The 23,875-nt window shown below is 37.2% G+C and overlaps 1 protein-coding gene across 3 annotated transcripts in view; it reads right to left on the minus strand.

Annotated features, from left to right (window-relative positions):
• Nucleotides 1-2,488: 2,488 nt before the first annotated feature.
• The window catches only part of LOC149820728 (cyclin-L1-1-like), a 32,202-nt gene continuing 10,815 nt past the window's right edge, over nucleotides 2,489-23,875 (minus strand). For all 3 annotated transcript variants that reach the window (XM_089982282.1, XM_089982284.1, XM_089982283.1), the window contains exons 6-9: nucleotides 3,632-3,902; nucleotides 3,167-3,539; nucleotides 3,025-3,060; nucleotides 2,489-2,896 (exon numbers count right to left, since the gene is read on the minus strand). In XM_089982282.1, coding sequence (XP_089838408.1) covers nucleotides 2,826-2,896; nucleotides 3,025-3,060; nucleotides 3,167-3,539; nucleotides 3,632-3,902 — 751 coding nt within the window. In that variant the 3' untranslated portion in view covers nucleotides 2,489-2,825. The remainder of the gene's footprint in view (nucleotides 2,897-3,024; nucleotides 3,061-3,166; nucleotides 3,540-3,631; nucleotides 3,903-23,875) is intronic.

The following is a 23,875-nucleotide window of genomic DNA, read 5'->3' on the forward strand; positions in this document are numbered from 1 at the left end:
CATCCCAACACAAGGTGACGTGCACCCGTTGGCAAGTTCGATGGGATTTTGTTAATAACCAACTGTCCCATTCTCACAAAGTCCGACTTAGGCATTACCAAGTCCGACTAATCGAGTTCAGTTTTGAATTCGAGTTTGGATAAAATTAGATAAAACCAAATCCAGAACCGACTAGCTTAAAACCCAACATTTACACTTGGATTGGGTTTTTATCGGATTCAGGTCGGGTTTGAATGCAAAACTCAAAATCAATCCTGCATCTAGTCTTTAATCGGTTCCTAAGTTTCCTACCAAGCCTGGGTAAATAGGTTCGGTTTGGTCGGATACCGGACCCAAACCTGTTATGTTTACATCCTTAGTTATGCACGTGCAGCACAACTAATATGAACTTATCCAAGTTCATAAACATTTATTATTTTGGGGGTGGGAGATTACTTTTTAGACGACCAGGAACCCTCACCGAGAACTGGGTCACTTAATGGGCCTGCCCAATAGGGATGTCAATGAGTCAGATGTAACCAGATGTCCGACCAGAATTTGAATCTGATTAGTCGGATTTGGCAGTCAAATCTGGATCTGATTGTAAATTAGATTCGGATCTGGTATTTAGTTTGTCATTGAAACCCAACCTGAATCCAACTAAAACCCAAACTCAATTAAGTGTAAATAATGGGTTTTATGCTAGTCAGATCAGGATTCGGATTTAGCTTTTTCCATCTGAATCTCATTAGGTCGGACCTAATTCAGTTTTATCTTACTGATCCCTTGAGATCAGCTAACAAATCTCATTTCTTAGATAAGTCCATGGGTTTATAAATCAGTTCAAGCTCTTTCATCCCCTTGTTCAAGCTGTTGGAAATGGCTTGGCAGCAACTCTCTTCGGGCCTATCAGTCTAATTTGTTTTAGCAACCAAAAATTACTACGGTCTCCTCGTCAAGAGCTCCCGGGCGACTATAGAGGAACCCAACCTTCTTGCTGCGGAGCAAAGGGGGAATACCTTACGTAGAAGAACCATTGTTAGCTGACACTAATGAGGTAAGACTGACACTTCAAAATTTTCAAAGCCGCTTGGCACCACTGATAGACTACTTAAGATTAAGATGTCCAAAGGCTTTCACAGTTTTAGTTTGTATATTCATAATGATTCCATGAGTGTTTTGGGGGCATCCCCAAGATATGTTTTCAGATACCACTATACAATTACTAAATTCTTCTTTGATGAATGCGATAGATACCAGTTCTAGCGCTCATAGTCAAATATTTTCTTGGCACACCTAGCAGCAAACTTGGCAAAAGGGGCGTTGGGGTCAATGCTGTTAAGTCTATCAATGCTGACAAGACCAATCAAACTATCTAGAAGATGCATTTCACTTTTTGTTGGGTAAAGAGTATTCCATCTTGTTTTGCAATTATAGCTTCCATACATGTTCATTTGGGATCATTTCCCAGACAAGTGAAAGTCAAGAGTAACGTGATGATTCGAATCCATAATAGTATGGGGCTCGAAGTGAAATGAGTAAGTTGGAGTAGACATGGAGTTTTCTAACCATTAGCCCATTTTTATCATGATATTAACACAGTGAACCCATGTGGTAAGCGGGGTCCTGTGCCAAGCTGAAGGCCCAGGTTTGAATCCCTCTGACACATAGGGCTTAAGAGATATCTAGTAGGGGTCTGCTTAACCCCAGTGGGACTACCAAAACAAAGAAAGCAGTTTTGGTACCACGTGTGTATGTGTGACTACATTTTTCTGAAATTTTCTCGAGAAAAATCATCTTTTTCAAAATATCACAAGAATTTACCGTGGATATTTCCCAAGAACGAGATTTGTGATATTGGTTTATATCCACCTAAGCCATACTATAGCCACAAATCTTCTTGAACTTCTAAGGCCTCTCTCTCTCTCTCTCTCTCTCTCTCTCTCTCTCTCTCTCTCTCTAGGGTTGTGCCAATATATCAAGTGGCAAATGGTGCCCGGCTTCTCTTTTCTAGAATTAGCTTTTTTTTATTATTTGAACTTCATATTCTGGAAAATAGAAATTTAAACTAGGCTAACAATTCCTGCGTTTGGATAGACTCAGAAACGGCACAAATTGCAGGATTTGTACTATAAAACAAGTAGTTTAGCATTCGAATCCTGGACTTGCAAAGTCTAGCACATTTCACCAGCTTCCCAGGTTCCAGAATTCGATAGCTAAGGATTACCAACATCAAACACAATCCGAGTTGAAGTATCTAAACACGCGAGATTTGGCTGAATACAGTTTTCTGTTTAAGTCATTTGTTATAGATGATCCATTAGAAAAACAATGCTGGGGACACGATAACTGACGCATAGATTTGACTTAATAGAGTCTGAAAACAGAAGAGGTTCTAGACTAGGGGTGGACACCCAAAACAATCTTCTCCAGTTTTCCTCAAGCATTCCTCAGATTTGGGTAGCGCACAATGAAAAGGTTTGCTTGGTCCTCTGAAATAAGCATCTACCTAACCAACATTCCTTGTTATGCTGAATGTCTTACAGATAATGAATGACAAATGACACGGATTGTTCAATCGCATTAAGACATTACCATTGGCAATCCTAAGATATGATTTTCCTGGCTTCAGATCGTATGTTTGATCTTCATAGGTCAGTTTTTACATCCAGTCTACATCATGCTTCATAAAATTACACTCGGAAAATATCCAGAAGGAAAACCTGAATACTTCAAGAGTCTTATCACTTTCATTGCTAAAGAACATGGGAGTAAGGGAACCTGAGAATAAACTAATACATCCAGATGGTAACAAAGCAAAATCCTTAAGTATAAGGATGATGTCCTTAAGTATAAGGATGATGTCGATGCCGGTCCTTCTCGCGCGAAGAAGAATAACTATGGTAGTCACCTCTATCTGCAAGAATATTAAGTTTCTAATTAGAGAGAAACAAAACCAACATGAGATTCATATGCAGGCAGAATACAACAGAGCAGGAACAAGAGGAAGTTGGCCACAAGAGATTTATAGTCTGCATCACATACCCCGAGATGACTGATGTCTTGATTTCTCTGAGTGTCCTGAACGATGCAAAGGAAGGCTACTATTATTACCCCGAAACAAAATAAGTAGAGATATAATAAAAGACCTGAAAATATCATAACCAGTTAAATGAATTAGCTTTACCGGTATCTTTTCCCTTCTCCTTGCTCAGATGACGACTTCTTTCCCTGAGTTTATCTCTGTCCCTTTCTCTATCAGAATCCCTTCCTCTCTCACGATCATAGTCTCGATCTCTCTCACGATCCCGGGCTTTTGATCTCTCCTTCTCCCTCTCCTTATTCTTGTCCCCATTGGCATCCATCCTATGATGATCCACCTTTGTTTTCCCCAAGCCATCTTCATTCACCTCTCCTTTTGGAGCACTTGGAGCATCCTCCGTACCCTTGCTTGATTCTTTCAACAAGTCGAGTGCCACCTTTACCACATCCTTAGTGCTGGCAGTCTCCATGTTTGGTGTCCCCGATTGAATGGGAGTGTTGCTCCCATTCGCTGTTGCCTATGGGAAAAGTAAAAGATCAGCAATTTAGGTTAGAAGATCAACAACTGGATCATATTTATGAATTTATATTGAACACAACAAAGCTTCACCTTTGGAATTGGGGTTTGAGAGTCCCGTGTCTTGCTGGATAATGTAAAAGAATCTGAATCTTTACATACAGGTATATACTGTGCCTTGGAAAGAGAGTAAAGATGAGCAAGTACTCTACACACTTCATCAATCCCAGCCTTATCTGCACCGAAAATAGTCCACCATGGTGGATTTTCAGGAAGGGGAAGCTGGAACCGACGAGCAGCAGCATAGACGACCCCACAGGCCACAACTTCACTTTTGAAGCGGACGCACAACGTTGTACGCAAACTACCACACAAAGACGAGCATGACAATCAAAAAGCTAAAATCAGCTTTATAATAGAGGAGCAATCCTGCTAAGTTAATTATAAATAAAGCCATAGTAGCAAAAACAGCATATTATGAATATGTTGAAAATTAAGAATTAATCAGAGCTTTTGTCATCTCAAGAACAAGCATGAAAAAAAGTGGCTGAGATACAGCTTGCAAGATAGACTCTAATAAATTAGGTTTCCTTTCCATCTTGTTGGATGATGACCAAGAAAGGTTTCTATTGAAGAATCACATGGCATTCACAGCTTCCAACAAAATAAAGGCACAAGGGAATTAAAAGAACATGTAAAACATGTACCACTTCCTCCACAATGCCCCTCTCACAAGTCATGCATCTTTAAAGACCAGGCAAAATGAGCGGGTCATTGTTGGGATAGGTCTCATAACAGAAGAGGGTGAACTCAAAAAGGTGGATATACCCATAGTGCTGCTTCTTGTGGCCAAAAAAGGATGACTGGAGAACTATGTCACATAGGTGAAGCTGCGGATGCGGGAGTGTGGGAGGATATATATATATATATATATATATATATATATATATATATATATATATATATATATATATATAATGAAAAGGTGCTCCTGGAGTACCTACTCCCACATAATAGAAGCTTTAGATTTTCAAATTTCTTAAACTTTTTCTGTTGATCATACCCTATAGATATGATCTATAAGCATTATTTAGTAGAAAACAAGTTTTGGATCATGTGACTATAGCATACATGTATGTTTTTTAAGACCTTTAAAAATCAACAACTCACAATGTATCAAAATTTCATACAACAACAACAACGCCTTCATCCCAAAACAATTGGGGTCGGCAATATGAACCAAAAAAGAAAATCATTCTGGGTCTTGCACATGAATCCTTCTCCTCAAATCATTTTTATCCAATGTCATGTCCTCGGTGAGGTCATAGCCTTTCCTATCACCTTCATCCATGTCTTCCTAGGCCTACCCCGACCTCTTTTAACTAATATATTTTCCCATTTCTCCATCCTTCTAACTGGAGCATCATTAGGCCTTCGCCGAATATGTCCAAACCACGGTAAACGATTCTCTCTCATCTTATTTTCAATGGGTGCAACGCCTACCTTCTTACGTATCTCCTCGTTCTGAATCTTATCTTTTATTGTATTTCCACACATCCAACTCAGCATACACATCTCAGCTACACTCATGTATCAAAATTTCATGACTAAAAAAACCTTATTTTTATGTCCAAAAGACATGATCCAATGCACGATTTCTATCAAATAAACTACGTTGAGTACATCCATATGGTTTAATTGAGAAGATACAACCTACAACCATGATTTCTAGTAGCATTACTATATATATATATATATATATATATATATATATAACTTTTAACAGTTAACCCTAATGAAATAAAAACAATTATATTATCATAAATTCATCATGCATTAATTCAAGCAATAAATCAAATTAACAATCTACAAATGTTATTCCTCATCAATAAAAAATAACACCAAAAATAACAACAGAGCCGAACCCAACAAGGTTGAGTTCGGCACTTGCGGCAACGAGGGGAAGAGGAGGGAGGAGAAGAAAGAAAAAAGACAGGAGGAGAAATGAGAAGAAAGAGAGGAGGAAGTGGAGAAGGAAGAAAAAGAAGAAAGACAAAAGGAGGAGGAGAAGAAGAAAGAGAAGAGAAGGAGGCCGAGGAGGAAGAAGAGGAGAGAAAGAGGGGGGGGGTACCTTGCAGTAATTGTCGCTGTCGTCAGCAGAGGAGGACAGGAGGGGTCAAGGAGGGTCGCCGCCGCCGTCGGAAGAGGAGGAGGGGTCGAGGAGGGGGAGGAGTCGGTGTCGAGGGAGGAGGGAGATGGAGTCGTGCCCTAACCACACACACACACACACACACCTCCTTTTGCTCCAAAATGATCTAAGTGAGAGTTGACCGAGTCTAGATAGGACACATACCGCACCTAGGGTTATGTTGACTGCACCAGGTGCCGCACCCACACCCGCATTGTGTCATGTGGGTGCGGCACACGATTAGCTGAGTCCCTGTGACATAGCTGGAGAATATATTTATCTACGAAAAGGAGCATTGACAATCCAATGGACTAAGCTTAACCAGGAACAAACCAAAAGAGGTGTAAGATGGAGTACTGGTGTCATGGTAGGCATTCTCAAGACTCGGGCAAGTCAACTTGGTGACTCGGCTGAGTCACGGTTTTTAATTTAGTTTATTAAAAATAAATAAGAAACATATATTTTATATATGCAAAACTCTTTTTAAACAGTATGTTCATTTAAAATGTGGATTTTTCATACACTATATATATATATATATATATATACAAATACGTAAATATATGTATGTAATGCATACTATTTTCTCTCCCAGTCAATTAAGTATATTTTCATCAATTACTATTTGATGATACACCTAAAATTAGTAGGAATCTGCTGACTTAACTGTTTGACTGCATGTAGTCCACATTTTTTCATAATGCTTATTTGCTAATTAAGACTAACTGAATTTCTAAGGAAAGCATTTAATTTTTAACCTTTCATCTCTCTCTCTCTCTCTCAAAAAAAAAAAAAAGAGATGAGATGGCTGACTTGGGCGAGTCTAGAAAAAATTCAGCTGATTTGTTCAAGTCTCGGCTGACTCAACCGAATCAATGTCTTGACTCGGCCGAGTTTAGTTCTAACCGAGTCAGTTTAGTTTTTAACTCGGTTAAACACCGATACAACTTGCCAAGTTTGCCAACTATGACTAGTGTAAGCCATGCTGCCAGACAAGTGCCACCTTGCAGGAAGAACACCAGGTTAGGATGTAAGTGGGACTCTCTGGAAATAGACAAGGAATAAGAGAGTGTGAAGGCCTAGGAAACGGAAGAGGAGAAAGTAGTCAAGGCATGGTGGTGACCCTATGTGATACGGACACAGACATGAATATAGATACGAAATGGACATGGGACACTGATGTGGCTATTTTGAAAATTATGTATTTAATATTTAATCATTTAAGCTGATCAAATATACATAATAATCCAATACAATACACAGATTAACAATTTCGTGTCAATGCCAAAATCTAAAAAGGAAAACAACAATAAACAAAAGAAAAAAATCACGAACATAAAATGAGCATGGGTGAAGTCAGAGACACAACAGACTGTGTTAACACATGCCTGTCCATATCAATGGAATACGGATCTGGTGTACGGCAATTGATTTCAGCAACATGTGGTGTTGGCAAGAATGCAAAAAGAGGCATCTGTGTAACACAGGTGGGGGACAAATGGGCACTAAAAGTGTCAAACAAGGAACTGCACCAAGTACTAAAAATATGCAGGAGGGACAAAAGGAAGTGTGGGCATCACTAAAAAGAAATTGTCAATAATGGAATAGTCCACCATGAAAGAATCTATACAAGCAATATGGCCCAGAAAAAAAATGTAAGACTAAGCACAGAAAAGACCATAAAGATCAAAGAGTGGATACTAGCTGCTAAAAGTCCAAAAAATGGCGAGCAGTATAGGTAAAAGTGTTGATCGCAGAAGGTTGGAAATGATCACTCCAAGGGGCAACCTAGAGAACGATAGTTGTGGGCGACCTAGTCCTTCTATTTGCAGGCTAGTCAAAAGGCAACCTAGCCCTTCTATTAACGAGCTGGATTTGTGCCTAGTACTTATCAAACATTGGTCTTGGGAACTGCCCATGGCCCACTTGTTTGGCCCACAAAGTTTAAAAAACGATTTGGGTTGGATCAAATCTTGGCCCAAAATCATTCCAAAAAGAAAAAATTTTATTTTTTTTCAAATGGTTAGTAGCCCCCGCAAGCCTGTTGGGGTCAGCTCGGACACAACCAGCTATAAATATGTTCAGCTTTGGTGCGAGACTTATTCAAATTAAGCCAGAAAACCTGACCAAAATGGGTTGGCTTCGGTTCAACCGCCAAGCCACTCACATAGGTGCCCACCCCTTAAGACCAAGAGTCAACAACAACAACAACAACAACTACGCCTTCATCCCAAAACAATTGGGGTCAGCGATATGAACCAAAAAAGAAATTCATTTTGGGTCTTCCACATGAATCCTTTTCCTCCAATCATTTCTATCCAACGCCATGTCCTCGGTGAGGTTCAAAGCATTCATATCCTTTCCTATCATCTCCATCCAAGTCTTCCTAGGCCTACCCCGACCTCTTTTAACTAATATATTTTCCCATTTCTCCAACCTTCTAACTGGAGCATCATTAGGCCTTCGCCGAATATGTCCAAACCACCGTAAACGATTCTCTCGCATCTTATTTTCAATGGGTGCAACACCTACCTTCTTACGTATCTCTTCGTTCCGAATCTTATCTTTTATTGTATTTCCACACATCCATCTAAGCATCCGCATCTCAGCTACACTCATTTTTTGAATATGATGTCTCTTGGCAGCCCAACATTCCGTACCATATAGTAAAGCGGGTCTAATAGTCGTCCTATAAAACTTTCCCTTCAACCGCAATGGCATTCTACGATCGCACAGCACTCCAGTAGCACTTTTCCATTTCATCCACCCAACCTTTATCCTATGATTTACATCTCCATCAATTTCTCCATACTTTTGAATGATGGATCCCAAATATTTGAAATAATCATTCACCGGTATATCTTGCTCACCAAGCTTCACTACACTCCCATCACTACTTCGTTGCTTACTAAACCGACATTCCATATATTCAGTCTTACTCTTACTCAACTTAAAACCTCTAGCTTCCAATGTCTGTCTCCATAATTCTAACTTAGCATTAACCCCAGCTCTAGACTCATCAATCAAAACAATATCATCAGCAAACAACATACACCACGGTACATTTTCTTGAATTGATCTCGTAAGCTCATCCATCACTATCGCAAATAGGAAAGGGCTTAAAGCAGATCCTTGATGTAACCCAACCGTTATCGGAAAATTGGTTGTCACCCCTCCACAAGTGCGGACATTGGTTACTACTCCTTCATACATAAGACCAAGAGTCAACAAATGCATGAAAATGGTTGGAACTCAAAGATAAGGCATTGGGAAAAAGTTCAGACATGCAACCTCACCCTAGAGGGTCCAATTAAGAGACTACTCATCCTCCCAGAAAAGGACAGTTATCTTTGGAAGCCAGTGCGCAATAACAGGGCCTAAGGAACAAAATAACTAGAATTAGAGCAAAAAACGTCAGTCATTTTACATTTGAATCTCGCTAAAGGCAGGCTCTTCACAGTTCATATTCAAGGGAAGCCATGAAAACAATCAAATGCCAAATTAATAACAATGCAAAGAACTTGGCCTCAAAATTGGAACACAAGGACAAACCCAACCATAATTGGCACACAACCTAGCTCAAGTGAATTGTCCGTGATAAAAAATACCCACCTAGACCATGGATAAATTCATAAAACATATAAATGGTCCAACATAACAAGGCAATTCTTGTAAAATGTATATATATATGTATTTCTGTACGTGTCCTATAGGGTATTTGTCCTTTCACATGTACAAAATCTATATGTATTTTTCCTTTTTCTGTTTTTTCTGTTTTCATTTTTTTATTAATGTAATTATTCCCAGCCTCAAGGGCTTATTGGGAATCCCCCGAAAGAGTTGTTGGACTCTACCCAACGGCTACATTTCTAGCCATTGGGTAGGTCCCAACGGCTCCTTTGAGCCTTTTCTTTGTGTATAAATATGGGGTTAGCCCCCACCCATTATATGCATTCTCAAAGGGATTATTTCCCAATAATATCCATTGTTTTTATGTGTTCTCAGGCCTTAGCAGCTCATTCTTGTATTTTCATGTGTTACCCATAAGAGGTCATATTCTCTAAGTGCTCTCTTGCCCATAAGTGGCACATCAAGGCATAAACTTCAACTTGTGACATGGTATCAAAGCCTATCGACTCCTTAGTATTATTCAACTCTTTCTCAAGCGTATTTTGAAATAGCGTGAAGATTGTGTCTTGCCTCAGGAAGCGTGCCTACCAAGCTTCTTGAAGATTTGTCTTCTTATGAATGCATAGAGACATTAGGGATTCAAAAAGAGTTGAAAGCTTGCTCAAGTATTTATTTTTCTTCCTCTTTCTTCTCTCTTGCTTTGTATTCTTTGGTTCTATGTTCGAAAAAGAAGTGGTGATGGTAGTTCCAATAAAATTTGATGGAAAGAACTGTGATTTATGGGCTACCGCCATCAAAATAATACTTATTGGTAAAGGATTGTGGGAGTATATTGATGGTTCCGCAATAGAACCACAACTCATACTCACAAAATCCATTAAAGAAAAAGATGGAACCATTAAAGAAGAGGTTTTTAAATGAGAAGAAAAGAAAAAGTTCTTAAAGGAGAAGAGGAGGAGGCGGCATATGACATATTGCGAAACTTTTCATACGACATATTGCGGAACATTACATTTTGATGTAAGCTTCAAGACAAGATACACAATTGTCAACAAGGTGACAAGAGTATTAGAAAGTACTTTGGCTCTTTAAAGAAATTGTGGGATCAAATGGCTAAGTTAGAGCCCGTTTGGGAAACTCCCAATGATGCTCAAACTAGAAAGAAGCAAATAAACAATGAATAATTCTTTTGATTTATGAGAGAATTGCGACCGAGTTTGAACAAATGAAAAGCAACATCATACATAGAAGACAAAATAAGTTTTCTCTTATTCAAGAGGTTTTAGCTCAAGTTTGCAAGGATGAGACTAGATTAAGGTCTTAAAATGAAGTAAAAGAAGCTAAGGACAATGTGTTGGCCGTTTCAAAACCGGGTGCCAACACTCATACATACAAACCGCCACACATTTATAAGAACAATAACTATGTGAACAATCGTGTGCACGAAGGAAAAGAAGATAAAAGGAAAAGAAGAGGTATTTTTTGCCATAATTGTGGGGAAGCGGGACATATTAAACCATTTTGTCTAGAATTCAAAAACAAAGATGAAAAGAAGGTTGCTTTTGTTGGTGCTTCACAAGTTGACCAAGATTATTCAAGCGAATCAATTTTGAACATGTCAGTTTTTCAACTCGTGGAAGCATTGCAACCTCTACTCAAAGGACAATTTGTGACCAGTGTCGCTGTCTCCTCCTCTTCTCCTACAGGTATGACTTTTTGGCTTTAGGTATGACTTTTTGGCTTTTAGAATCGGGTGCATCCTATGTCACATCAGCACGGGTGCGAGGGTGCGGCACTTTCAAAAAACTTGGGTGCGGGAGTGTGGCAAAAATATAAAAAATTATATATATATATATATATATATATATATATAAAGTCCAAAAGTTGGACATAAATGACCCTGAGTGCGTTGACCGCATCGGGTGCCGCACCCTCATCGCGTCGCGTCGATGCAGGTGCGGCACCTAGTTGACCGAGTCCCTGTGACATAGGGTGCATCATTTCATATGACATGATAAATCTATACTTTCCAATTATAGTTCTACTAGTAAAAAAATGTTTGCAGTGTCGATGGAACATCTCTTGATGTTAATAGAATTGAAAATTTTGAAAAATGTCCTAATTTTAGTATTTCTCAAATGAGATTTGTTTCAAAACTAAATTTAAATTTGCTTTTTCTTTCTCAAATCATTAATCATGGATGTAGTCTCCTTCACTTTTAACCAATGATTAATACAGGATCTCTAGTCTTGAGGGCAGATTGAGGAAGGGCATAGAGAAGAAGACTTGTACTATATGGATCAATTGAAAATTTCTATCCAGATTTTTTGACTTAATGTTCAAAAATTAGATAAAGTTTTGTGGCATCAAAGACTAGGACACCCTAGTATGTATAAATTATCCAATAATCCTCATCTGATGATCTTTTGTAATGAACAAATCTCTTGCACCAATTATATTCTTGCAAAAATGAAATCAATTTCATATCACTTCCTCCGCTACTAAACCTCTTGAATTAATTTATTCTGATGTTTGGGGTCCTGTCCCTATTGCCTCTAAGGAAGAATACACTTATGTTATTTTTGTGGATGATTACTCCCATTATACTTGAATATATTTTCTCAAACATAAACATAGAGTATTTGAGAATTTAAAAAAATTTATGACAAATCTTTTAAAGTCCAATATATTTATTTTTCGTTCTGACTCAGAGGGTGAATGCATATCTAATGACTTTCAACATATATAAGAGAAAATGGAATACTTCATCAAAGGTCATGTGTTAATACACCACAGCAAAATGGTTTAGCCGAAATAAAACATCCACACATATAATAGAGACCACTAAAACTCTTCTTATATCTAAAAGTGTTCCCAAATATTTTTGGGTTAAAGCAGCTCTTACCTCCGTATATCTTATAAATAGGCTACCTTCTTCAAAAATTGAAAATCTTTCACCATATGAAAAAATTTATAATGTTCTCCTGATTATCATAGACTAAGGGTCTTTGGGTGTAGATGCTTTGTTCTCACTAATAAGAATGATAAATTATCTCCTAAAGCAATTCTATGTATATTTTTAGGATATGGAGAAAGCCAAAAAGGATTTAGGTGTTATGATACTAACAAACTTTATATTTCCAGGAATGTCACATTTCTAGAACAAGAAAATGGTTTTGGCACTATCTCATCCAAAGATGAAAGTGAATATAAGTTTTTAGAGATATCTCCACTAAATGAAGACATTAATGAGATAACTTGCAACAAATCTCAAGCTACCGAACCCCACGATCTGAAAAGAAGTCGTTAATTGGGTTTTGGACCCAAGTCGGGTCAGCACAGAACCAGACCTGACTTCTGTACCGGATCGGGTTAAGATCCAAACATAGAATATGTTGTAATTCTATTTTGTATTAGAGGGTATTTTTGTACCCTAAATTTCTGTATTAGTTAAATAGTCATAACCTAATACAATGAAACACGTTGAACCATATTTTGACATGTTTTTATGCAGCCTCTTCTTCCTATATCGTGTTTCTTCCTTCTTGCACAGGTGAATATGGAGAACATCATTTTTAACATAGTATCAGAGCGGTGTTAAAGTTGGGCCTGGGATTGTTTTCCAGAAGGAATGTCCAAGGAGATGATCTGAGTTTTTTCAAGTCAAGAAAAAAAAAACTGCGCCTTCAACCCCGATTTCTGCATCTTCAATCTTCTTCCTCCTTTCTTTTTTCTCTTCTCTTTTCAGTTTTGGTAAGACGCCAATATCTCCTCTTTTTCTTCTTCAGATTTGATTGCTTTATCTCAAAAAGTTCAGAATCTGTTAATCGTTTCAAGAAAAGAAAAGGTTGTTGCCTATCTGTTAATCGTTCCAGATCAGATCTCTGTAGTTCCAGATCCTCATTTTTTTTGGTTTCTCGACGTGAAGAAACGTCGATCAGTTCTCTGTAGTCGATCTGAATACTCGCTGAAACTAAATTTTGTGGTATTCCAGTTTGCATAATCCTTTATCTCGAACTATTTATATTCTTGTTTGAGTTTCAGCACGCCTTTCTTTTTATTTAATCTGGATCCTTTTCACGTTGATATTCAGTCTTCTACTGTCGATCTGAATATTTTACTCTCTGAAATTAATATTTATGCTGTTTTGGTCTGCAATATCTTCTATTTTGAAGTATTCACTTTCTTGTTTCACGTTACTTTTACTTAATCTGGATCTGATTCTATGTTAACATTCAGTTTTGATCAGTTTTCTTTCTGATCGTACCCGAATATAATATATCTGTTCAAAAAAAAAAGAACAGAATATTCGAGTCCCGTTAAAATATTTTTTGTCCACAAAACTTCCTTCTTCTTTTCGTTTCACAATCCTTCAAATGGAATCATCTTTCCCACAATCAGGCCTTTCTTCTAATTTTCTTAGCCAATTGGTTTCTGAAAAACTGAATAATTTCAACTTCTTGACCTGGGATCTCTCTGGTCATCCGGATAGATCAGTCCCAACCCCTCCAGAGTTCACTTCGCTGAAAAAGAATGACAATAAAGGGGCACAATCTATTGTTCTTCTCAAAAAACCAGATTATGTTGTTTGGGTGAAAAGAGATCAAGCATTAGTGGCATACATCACCTCAACACTCTCGCAAGAAGTTCTTGTAGCCATTCCCGATGATTGTTCAGCAAAAGAGCTATGGGACAAGCTAGTTCAAACATATTCACAGATCTCTGAATCGAGAATCGTGTTTCTCAAGCGAGAATTTCAAATGTTGAAGAAAGATTTGATGTCTATTATGGAGTACTTGAATAAAATGAAAGGCATCCCAGATCAGCTGGCAATTGTGGGATGTCTCGTCAGTGATAAAGACAAGGTGCAGCAGACCTTAAGTGGATTGGGGATGGATTATCATGTTCTAGTAACGCCCTTGTTGTGTCTCCCAAAACTTCCAAAATTTGAAGATCTTCGTGTGAAGCTCCTGCAGTATAAAATGACCCTGAAAGGATTTTCTGAGGACACCCATGTTCATTCAGGAACTCAAGATGTGCTAGCCACAGGACTGACCTATGGTAGAGGTAGAGGAGGAAATTCCTTTCGAGGAAGGGGAGGACAAGGGAGAAATGTTTTTGGGGGTCGTGGACTACTTCCAACGCCTAATATACAGGGACAAAAGATCATTCCTACTTGCTTCCTATGCAATAAAAAAGGGCATATTAAAGCAAATTGTTGGTTTAACTTTAACCCTCAAAATAAGGAAAAAACCACACAAACAGAGGCTAAGAGAGATGGAGAAGTAAAGGAGTTGTTGTTGGCAGCCTTGGCAGGCTTGAATATGAAACAAAATGATAAAGACATTTGGTACGTAGACTCTGGAGCAGCGACACACGTCTCGGGTGATGCGGGTAAGCTCTTGAATCTTACTCCTTATGTTGGTAAGAATAGCATAGTCACAGGAGATGTTTCCCATCACTCAATCTCATATATTGGAAACGCCATTATACCTATGTTCAAGTCTTCTCTTAATCTTTCAAATGTTATTCATGCTCCCAATATTCAGAAGAACATTGTTTTTGTCTCAAAACTTGTTGATGATGTTAATGCCTCGGTTGAATTTACTCCATTTTTTGTTTATGTCAAGGATCTTCGCACGAGGGAGACATTCGTTGAGGAAAATAGACGAGGCAACATGTACATCTTTCAAGAAGACCTCTCTTTCTCAGTTCATTCTGCTTGTTCATCCTTGAAGCCTCATCAACATTTATCATTTGTTCCTTCCGAATATGTGTTTGTCATTTCTGAATGTAATAAGCCAATCCTTTGGCATAGTCGTTTGGGTCATTGTAGTCGTCATTTTATTGAAAAACTTGTCTTGAATAACTGCATTCCTAAGTCCAGTCTGAGTCCAAAAGCAAGTGATATAAAGTGTCCTAGTTGTCATTTATGTAAGAGTCGTGTTTTGCCTTTCAATTCAATTAGTAAGAGAGCTTCAAGGCCTTTTGAGGTCATATGTTCTGATGTCTGGGGTCCTGCCCCAATTGCTTCTGTTTCTGGTAGTAAGTATTACTTTAGTTTCATCGATAGTTATTCACGTTATACTTGGATATTTTTCATGAAACACAAATCAGAAGTTTTTGGGTTGTTTCAAAATTTTCATTCTTTTGTCAGAAATCATTTCTCTACTAACATTCTCAATTTCCAATGTGACGGAGGAGGTGAATTCTCTTTTAGTGATTTTGTTAATTTCCTTCAACATAATAGAATAAAGAGAAGAGTGTCTTGCCCACATAAACCTCAACAAAATGGGATTGCTGAGAGAAAGCATTGACATATTGTTGAGAGTGAAATGAGCATGATGCACGGAGTAATGTCCCTGTCACCCTATGGACAGAAGTTTTTCACTCAACAGTCCATGTGATAAATTGACAACCCATGACCATCTTAGAAAATAGATCACCACTTTTCTTTCTATTTGGCATACATCCTGACTATCATGAATTACGTGTGTTTGGATCTGTTTGTTATGTTCATGTTGACGGAAAGTGCAGGTTTGTGGGATATGTTGATGACTACAAGGGGTATAGGTGCTATGATCTATTCAGCAAATGCATCAAAATATCGAGAAATGTCATTTTTGACGAGATGAACTTTGACAATCAGCCTGCTAATCCAAGTCTCCATGTTGCTAATCCAAGTCCCAGTGTTGAAGTATATTATCCATGGTTAAATTCAAAACTTTTTTCCAATACTAGGGATGATTGTTCTACGTATTGCAATCAGAAAGAGATGTGAGGAACCAACAGATGCATCCCAACCAGAAGAGGTTACCACACAAGACTTGGAGCCAGTAAGGTATAAGGGTATTGTCTACACCGGGCGAGAGAAAGAGCCCTCATCCATTCCCTGCACAGATATTGGTTCTTCTACTTCCACTCCACAGATATTGGACATCAAAAGATCCACCCGAATCCGACATCCGCTTGACAAGTGGGTAAGCTATAAAAACTTCTCCTTGGATTTTCAACTGTTTCTAACGTCCATAAATAAAGAGGATGAGTCTCACATTTTATCAAGCTACAAGTTCTAGAAGATGGATCGAAGCGATGAATGAAGAAATGGAAGCCTTACATGAATGTGGTACATGAGAAGTTGTGCCTAAACCACTAAATAGAAATGTGGTTGGGTCGAAGTGGGTGTACAAGATAAAATATAAACTAGATGGGAGCATTGAAAGGTATAAAGCTAGACTTGTAGCCAAAGGATTCACACAAGAATATGGACAAGACTTTGATGAAACTTTCAATCCTGTTGTTAAGATGGGGACCATTCGTATTGTGTTGAGTCTAGCCATTGAACATGGATGGACGTTGAGCCAACTAGATGTTAAAAATGTTTTTTTGCATGGGGACCTAAAAGAGAAAGTTTATATGGAACAACCCACTAGGTATGCAGAACAAGATGCCAATCAGTATGTATGCAAGTTAAAAAAAGCACTCTATGGATTGAAACAAACGTCTTGGTCCTAGTTCGAGAGTTTTTTGTTGGAAATACAGAAGCACGGCTTCTCTCGGTCTCTTCTAGACAACTCACTATTCATCTACAGTGAACGAGATGTCACCACTTTTCTATTGATATACGTAGATGATATCATTATCACAGGGAATTGTAGAGATCACATTGAGGAAGTAAAAAAGTTATTAAATCAAATATTCAAAATGAAAGATCTGAGAGATTTGCGGTATTTTCTTGGGGCAAAAGTTGATAAGACGTGTAATGCACTTACTCTCACTCAACACAAATACACCATGGATATTCTTAGTAGGGCAGGCATGAAAGACTGTAAGCCATTGGCAACTCCAAGTATCATCCATCAAAAACTGAGTTCTAAAGAAGGGGATTTATATGGGGATCCCACTAGGTATCGTAGCATAGTTGGCATGCTACAATACCTGACCTTTACCAGACCTGACATAGTGTATTCGATCAATTAGGTATCCCAATTTATGCATGAACCTCATACACCGCACATGGAGGTTGTTAAGTGAATACTACGGTATCTAAAGGGTACAGTTGGTGATGGGCTGTACAGGAAAAGTGAAAATCAAGGTGGCCGTGAAATCATTATTTACGCTGATGCTGATTGGGCGGGTGATCCAGATGAACGACGATCAGTATCTGGTTATTGTAGCTTCATTGGATCGAACATGAACTCTTGGAATAGTAGAAAGCAAAAGGCGATTGCTAGGTCGAGTACAGAGACTGAATACAGGTTAATGGTTGTTGTCACTGTTGAAGCTATATAGATAAGACATCTCCTAACAGAGATGGGAGAACCGATTACTCGATCACTTTTGTTGTGTGACAATCAAAGTGCCATCAATATGTCCTTTAATCCTATCTATCATAGTCGAGCAAAGCATATTGAGATAGATCAATACTTTGTCAGGAAAAAGGTTGAATACAAGGAGATTGAGCCTATGTTTGTGTGAATGGAAAAGCAAGTTGCGGATATTTTCACCGAAGGGCTGACAAAGGACAGAATCTGGATGCTGAAAGGCAAGTTGTTCATGGTCCAGGACCATGCACAACTTGAGGGAGGCTGAAAAGAAGTTGTTAATTGGGTTTTGGACCCGAGTCGGGTATGCACAAAACCAGACCCGACTTTTGTACCGGATCGGGTTAAGATCCAAACATAGAATATGTTGTAATTCTATTTTGTATTAGAGGATATTTTTGTACCCTAAATTTTTGTATTAGTTAAATAGTCATAACCTAATACAATGAAACACGTTGAACCATATTTTGACATGTTTTTCTGCAGCCTCTTCTTCCTATATCGTGTTTTTCCTTCTTGCACAAGTGAATGTGGAGAACATCATTTTTAACACGATCATCCAAATGTCATTCAATATCAAAGAAAACAAGATAATGAAAAACTAAGTGCTTTTGAAAAATATTTAAACATACAAGAACAAGAAAACACAAGAATTAGGTACACTGAGAGACAATGCAGAGTTCCAGATAAATTTGTGTTGTATGAATCTTTCGAACCTCACTATAGAGCTTGTTTAGCAAAAAATTTATTCATACTTTGAACCTTCCACATATAATCAAACAAAGGACTATCCTGAGTGGCAAAATGCAATGAGTAAAGAAACTAGAGCCTTAGAAAAATCTCAAACTTGAGAATTGTCTTATATACCAACCAACAAGAAATCAATAGGATGTAGGTGGGTTTTTAAAGTCAAAACTAAAAGTGTTGGATCTCTAGAGAGACATAAAGCTAGGTTAGTCGCTAAAGGATATGATCAATAATATTGTATTGACTACGATAAAACATTTACTCTTATAGCAGGTATGACTACTGTTAGAATTCTCATAGCTATAGCCTCTGTTAGGAAGTGGCAAATTTATCAAATTGATGTTAAAAATGCATTTTTAAATAGTGACTTAAAAGAAGAAGTATATATGGATCCACCCCTGGATATAATATTCTTAAGGAAAAATTTTTACGTCTTAAAAAGGCTTTGTATCGTCTTAAACAAGCTCCAAAAGCTTGGTATAATTGCTTTAGTTCTGTTATGCTTAAGCTTGGATATACTTTCTGTTATACTGACACTGCTTTGTTTGTTAAGAATTCTGCTGCAGGTATTGTTAGAGCAAATAAACAGGGAGTAGATCAAGTTAAATTTATTTTCAAGCAAAATTTTGAAATGACTGACCTTGGTTTTCTCAGATTTTTCTTAAAGACCGAGGTTGCATATTCCCCTCGAGGGTGTCTATTGTCTCAACACAAATTTAGAGCTGAAATTATTGATAGGTCTGAAATTACTGATGACAAAAGAGTAGATACTCAAGTGATAAATGCAAATATGAAAATTAATGATAGAGAACCTTTGGAAGATCCTACCCTGTATCGACAGATGATTAAAGCATTGGCATACTTGACTATAACCTGACCAAACATAACGCATATTGTAATGAAGTATGTGAAAATATAATACAAGAACGCTAATGCATTCACAATGCCCAATAATGGACAAGCACAAAGGCACAAGAGAGAGACAATAAAGAAGTCCACTAAGGGACAATACAAAAAGTCTTTAAAAGGCTATACACATAAAAAAGTAAAGAGATTTATTGAATGAGCTCACAAGCTTGAGAATACAAGGGGAGAACACCCCTATTTATACATAAAGAGAATGGGAAAAATGAGCCATTGGGGGCTCCCACATGTTGTCGTTGGGAGCCCCAACGGTCATATTTATGACCATTGGGGGGTCCCAACGACTATATTGTGGGACCCCCAATGCATTTTAAATAATGAAAAAGAAAATAAACGAAAAAGATACAAATAAACTACCTATTAAAAATAGTTGTTTCTAGAAACAACTATGTAAAATGACCAAAATACCCTATCGAGTATTATGTGTGTATATATATACATATGTTTTAACACCCCCTCAAACTTTACGAGGAGATGACAAAAAGTTTGCTAAGAAGAAAAATAAAATGAGGAGCAAGAAGAGCTTTAGTGAAGAAATTTGTCAACTGATACTCAGATGTGACATGTGGCAGGATAATCGTTCCTCTCAGATATTCATCACGTACATAGTAGCAGTTTATCTCTATATGTTTGGTGCGCATGGAAGGTGTGATTGCTGGCAATGTAAATTACACTTTTGTTATCACAACATAGCTTCAAAGGACCAGAGATGTCTACACCCATATCTTTGAGAAGACTTTGTAACCAAACGAGTTTCATAGTGGTAGTTGTGATAGCCCGGTATTCAGCTTCAATAGAGGATAGCGAGACTTTCTATTGTTTCTTGTATCTCCAAGCAATCAAAGAATCTCCTAAAAAAACACAAAAATCAGTAGTTGAGATTCTATCATTAGGATTTTCTCTCTAATCAGCATCAGTATAAGCAAGTAAATTTAATGAAAATGATGAAGACAGAAATAGCCCTTTAGTGATGGTATTCTTGAGGTATCTGACGATTCTTAGCACAACACTCATGTAAACAGTTGTAGGAGCATGCTGAAACTGGCGAACAGAGTGAACGGCATGAGCAATATCTAGTCTGGTAATGGTCAGATAGGTGAGAGAGCCAATGAGTTGTCCGTAAGATGTGGGATCTTCTAGAAGAGTCATATCCTCCAGTCTTAATTTAGCATTGATCATTTCAGGAGTTTTCATCTTCTTATCATCTGAAATTTCAAATTTAGTACATATATCTGCAGCAAGTTTCATTTGAGAAAGTATATATCTGCGGGAAGAGTATGCAACTTCAATTCTTAAAAAATATCTTAAGAATCAAAATTCAGACATCAAAATTAGCTTTTAACATTACGAACACCAATTTGATCATTCTCTGCTATAATCATATCATCTACATAGGGTAGAACAATTATAATGCTAGTTCCTGCATTTTTCACAAAGAGAGCAGTGTCAGTATAACATGAACTAAAACCCAAACTAGTTATGACATCACTAAATCTATCATACCAAGCCTTTGGAGTCTACTTAAGACCATACAATGCTTTTAAAAGTTGAAGAGTTTTTTCATGTTCAATGTTAAATCTCAGTAGATGATCGATATAGACTTCTTTATTTAGGTTTTCATTAAGGAAGACATTTTTAACATCCATTTGATATATAGGCCATTTTTTAGTTGATGCTACAGTTATTAGGGTCCTAACACTAGTCATTCTAGCCTCGAGTGCAAAGGTTTCCTCATAGTCAATATTATATTCTTGTGAGTATCTTTTAGCTACTAATCTTAGTTTATATCGTTCTAAAGTTCCATCACTTTTAGTTTTAACTTTAAAAACTCACTGGCATCCAATAGGTTTCTTATAGAGAGAAAGTTTAACTATTTTCCAAGTGTTAGCTTTCTTAAGAGCATCTAGTTCTATATTCATAGTTTTAATCCAAAGTGGTATATTTTTGGCTTGATTATAATGTGTGAGCTCATGATAAGAGTTTAAAGTTATTAAGCAGGCCCTATAATTAGGTGTTAGTGTTTCATAGAACACAAACCTATTTGGTGGAATGAATTCTCTAATAGATCGTCTAAGAGAGGTTTCTTCTAGAGACTCATTGTTTTGAAAAAAAAATTCTAAGGCATTAATAGGTTTATTTTGCTCACGTCGAGTATAAACTTGAAGATTTTTATAATTATCAATGATGTCATCACTACTTAGTGATGTTTCAATATTACAGTTTTCATGATGTGTGTCATCTATGATTTCAAAATGATTCAATGAATCATCACTAGAATGCATATCTTCTGTTGGAAAAAGATCATACAAAAATATATAGTCAATTTCATCTTTCTTATCAAGATTTTCAAAACCATTTTCATCTTCTAAGAATGTCACATCTTTGGCAACATAAAGTTTGTTATTTTTAAAATCAAAGCATCTATTTCCTTTTTTATTTTCACTGTATCTAAGAAAGACACACTCAATTGCTTTTGGAGACAACTTATCTCTTTTGTATAAAAATATAAAGCATTTGGAACAAAAAATGTGTAAGCGATTGAAGTCGGGTGCCATGTTGAGAAGTTTTTCATAAGGAGAGCTTTTTCAAAATGGATGATGGTATACAATTTATTAAATAAGTAGAGGTTAAAACAGCTTCAGCCCAAAAAATTTTGGGGATATTTTTAAAAATAAGCAATGTTCTGGTGGTTTCTACAATATGCCTATGTTTTCTTTGGGCTAGCCCGTTTTGTTGAGGTGCTCTAGGACGCGATCTTTGATGATAAATTTCATTTATCTTTAGGTAATTTTGGAAATCATTAGATAGATATTCTCCACCCTAATCGAATCTAAGAATAGATATATTGCTTTGAAATTGCTTTTTAATTGTTATGCAAAACTCTTTAAAAAATGAGGAAACTTCTGATTTAAAATTAAGAAAATAGATTCATACATACCTAGTAAAGTCATCAATGAATGTTACATAATATGAATAACCACCCTTAAACATAACCGGAGATGAACCCCATACATCCGAGTGCACCAATTCAAAAGGTCTTGTTGAAACAAAGGTTCTAGTTGAAAATAAAATAGATTTCATTTTTCCAAGAATACAATCTTTGCAATTCATATCTTTTTCTTTACAAAATTTGTTCCTAAAAGGAAAAAGAAACATATTTGAGTAGCTTGGATGTCCAAGTCTTTTATGCCAAGTTTCAATGCTCTTGTCTTAGACATACGTACAAAATGAGTTGGAAGAAAGAGTCAAATAATCTATAAAGTAAAGGTCTCCCTTCCTATGGCCTTGTCCAATCCATTTTCCGGACTGGAGATCCTGCACAAAGCACCCATTAGATGAGAAAGATATTTTACATCCATGGTCGGTAATTTGAGAAACTGAAAAAAGATTTAAGTTTAGTTTTGGAACTCTAACTTTTGGGACAAAAAGCTTTTGAGAAATTTTGGGATCTAGTGTTCATAAACTTATTTTTAAAAAGATTTCATCGACAGTAGAGACACAAGATATTTTTGAATTTGTGCATACATCAGTTAAAACATTTTCATGGAGAGTCATATGAAAGGATGATCCTGAATCTAAAATCCAAGAATATGTACCAAGTGGTGATGTAGAGGCAATGGCGGCACCCAATGTAGAGAAGGTAGCTTTGAGAATTTGTTGAAGAGCCATGAAAATTTATCCAAGTGTATCTTTAAGATCTTCACTCTTGCCTTCATCTTCATTTTTGGTAGTTGATTCTTCAATGGAAGCAACCTTATACTTGAAAGTTTCATTCAATTTTGGGCAAGCGGGTGTAATGTGACCCGACTCATTTAAATGATGACAAACGATCATCATTCTACCTCCACCATAGTTATTATTGTTGGTATAGTTATCTTGCCTCCCAAAATGTGGAGGCTTATATGTTTTAACATTGTTGCCGAGTTTAAACACGGCTAAGACCTCATCAACACTCTTACTCATACCACGCCGAGTTTCTTCTTGAATAATTTCGGCAATAGCATCATCTAAAGGAAGAAGAGTAAAGATCTATGTAGAAGGCAGGATCTAACTTGTTCAAACTCGGGACGAAGCCCAAATAGAAATTGAGAAAACCTTTGTTGTTCCATTTGTTTTTGCCTAAGTTTCACATCCTCAATGGCAACCCACTTAGGATCTAAGAGTGCTAATTCATCCCATAGAGGATTTAAAGCACTATAGCAATCTTGAATGCTTAAATCACCTTGTTTGGTAGTTATTACTTTTTCTTGCAAAAAACATGTTCTTGCAAGATCTTTTGGGGTATACATACCTTTATAAAGAACCAAGCCTCATTGGCTTTATGAAATTTGGCAATGTTAGCCCATACCTTGAGTTCTACATTGTTCATGAGGCATGCAAAAATCTTAGAATAATTGCTCTCCCGATCTTCCACCCCTTTTTGATGTTCTTCAATGGCCTTGAGGCGAGCATCTCCCTCAAGAGCTTTCTTTTGATCTACTTCTATTTTTGTGAGCTCTAGTTGAGGTTCGCGAATAAAACCCA

The sequence above is a fragment of the Nuphar pumila genome, chromosome 12 (assembly GCF_984573655.1).
Source record: "Nuphar pumila chromosome 12, dmNupPumi1.hap1.1, whole genome shotgun sequence".
Classification (NCBI taxonomy): Eukaryota; Viridiplantae; Streptophyta; class Magnoliopsida; order Nymphaeales; family Nymphaeaceae; genus Nuphar; species Nuphar pumila.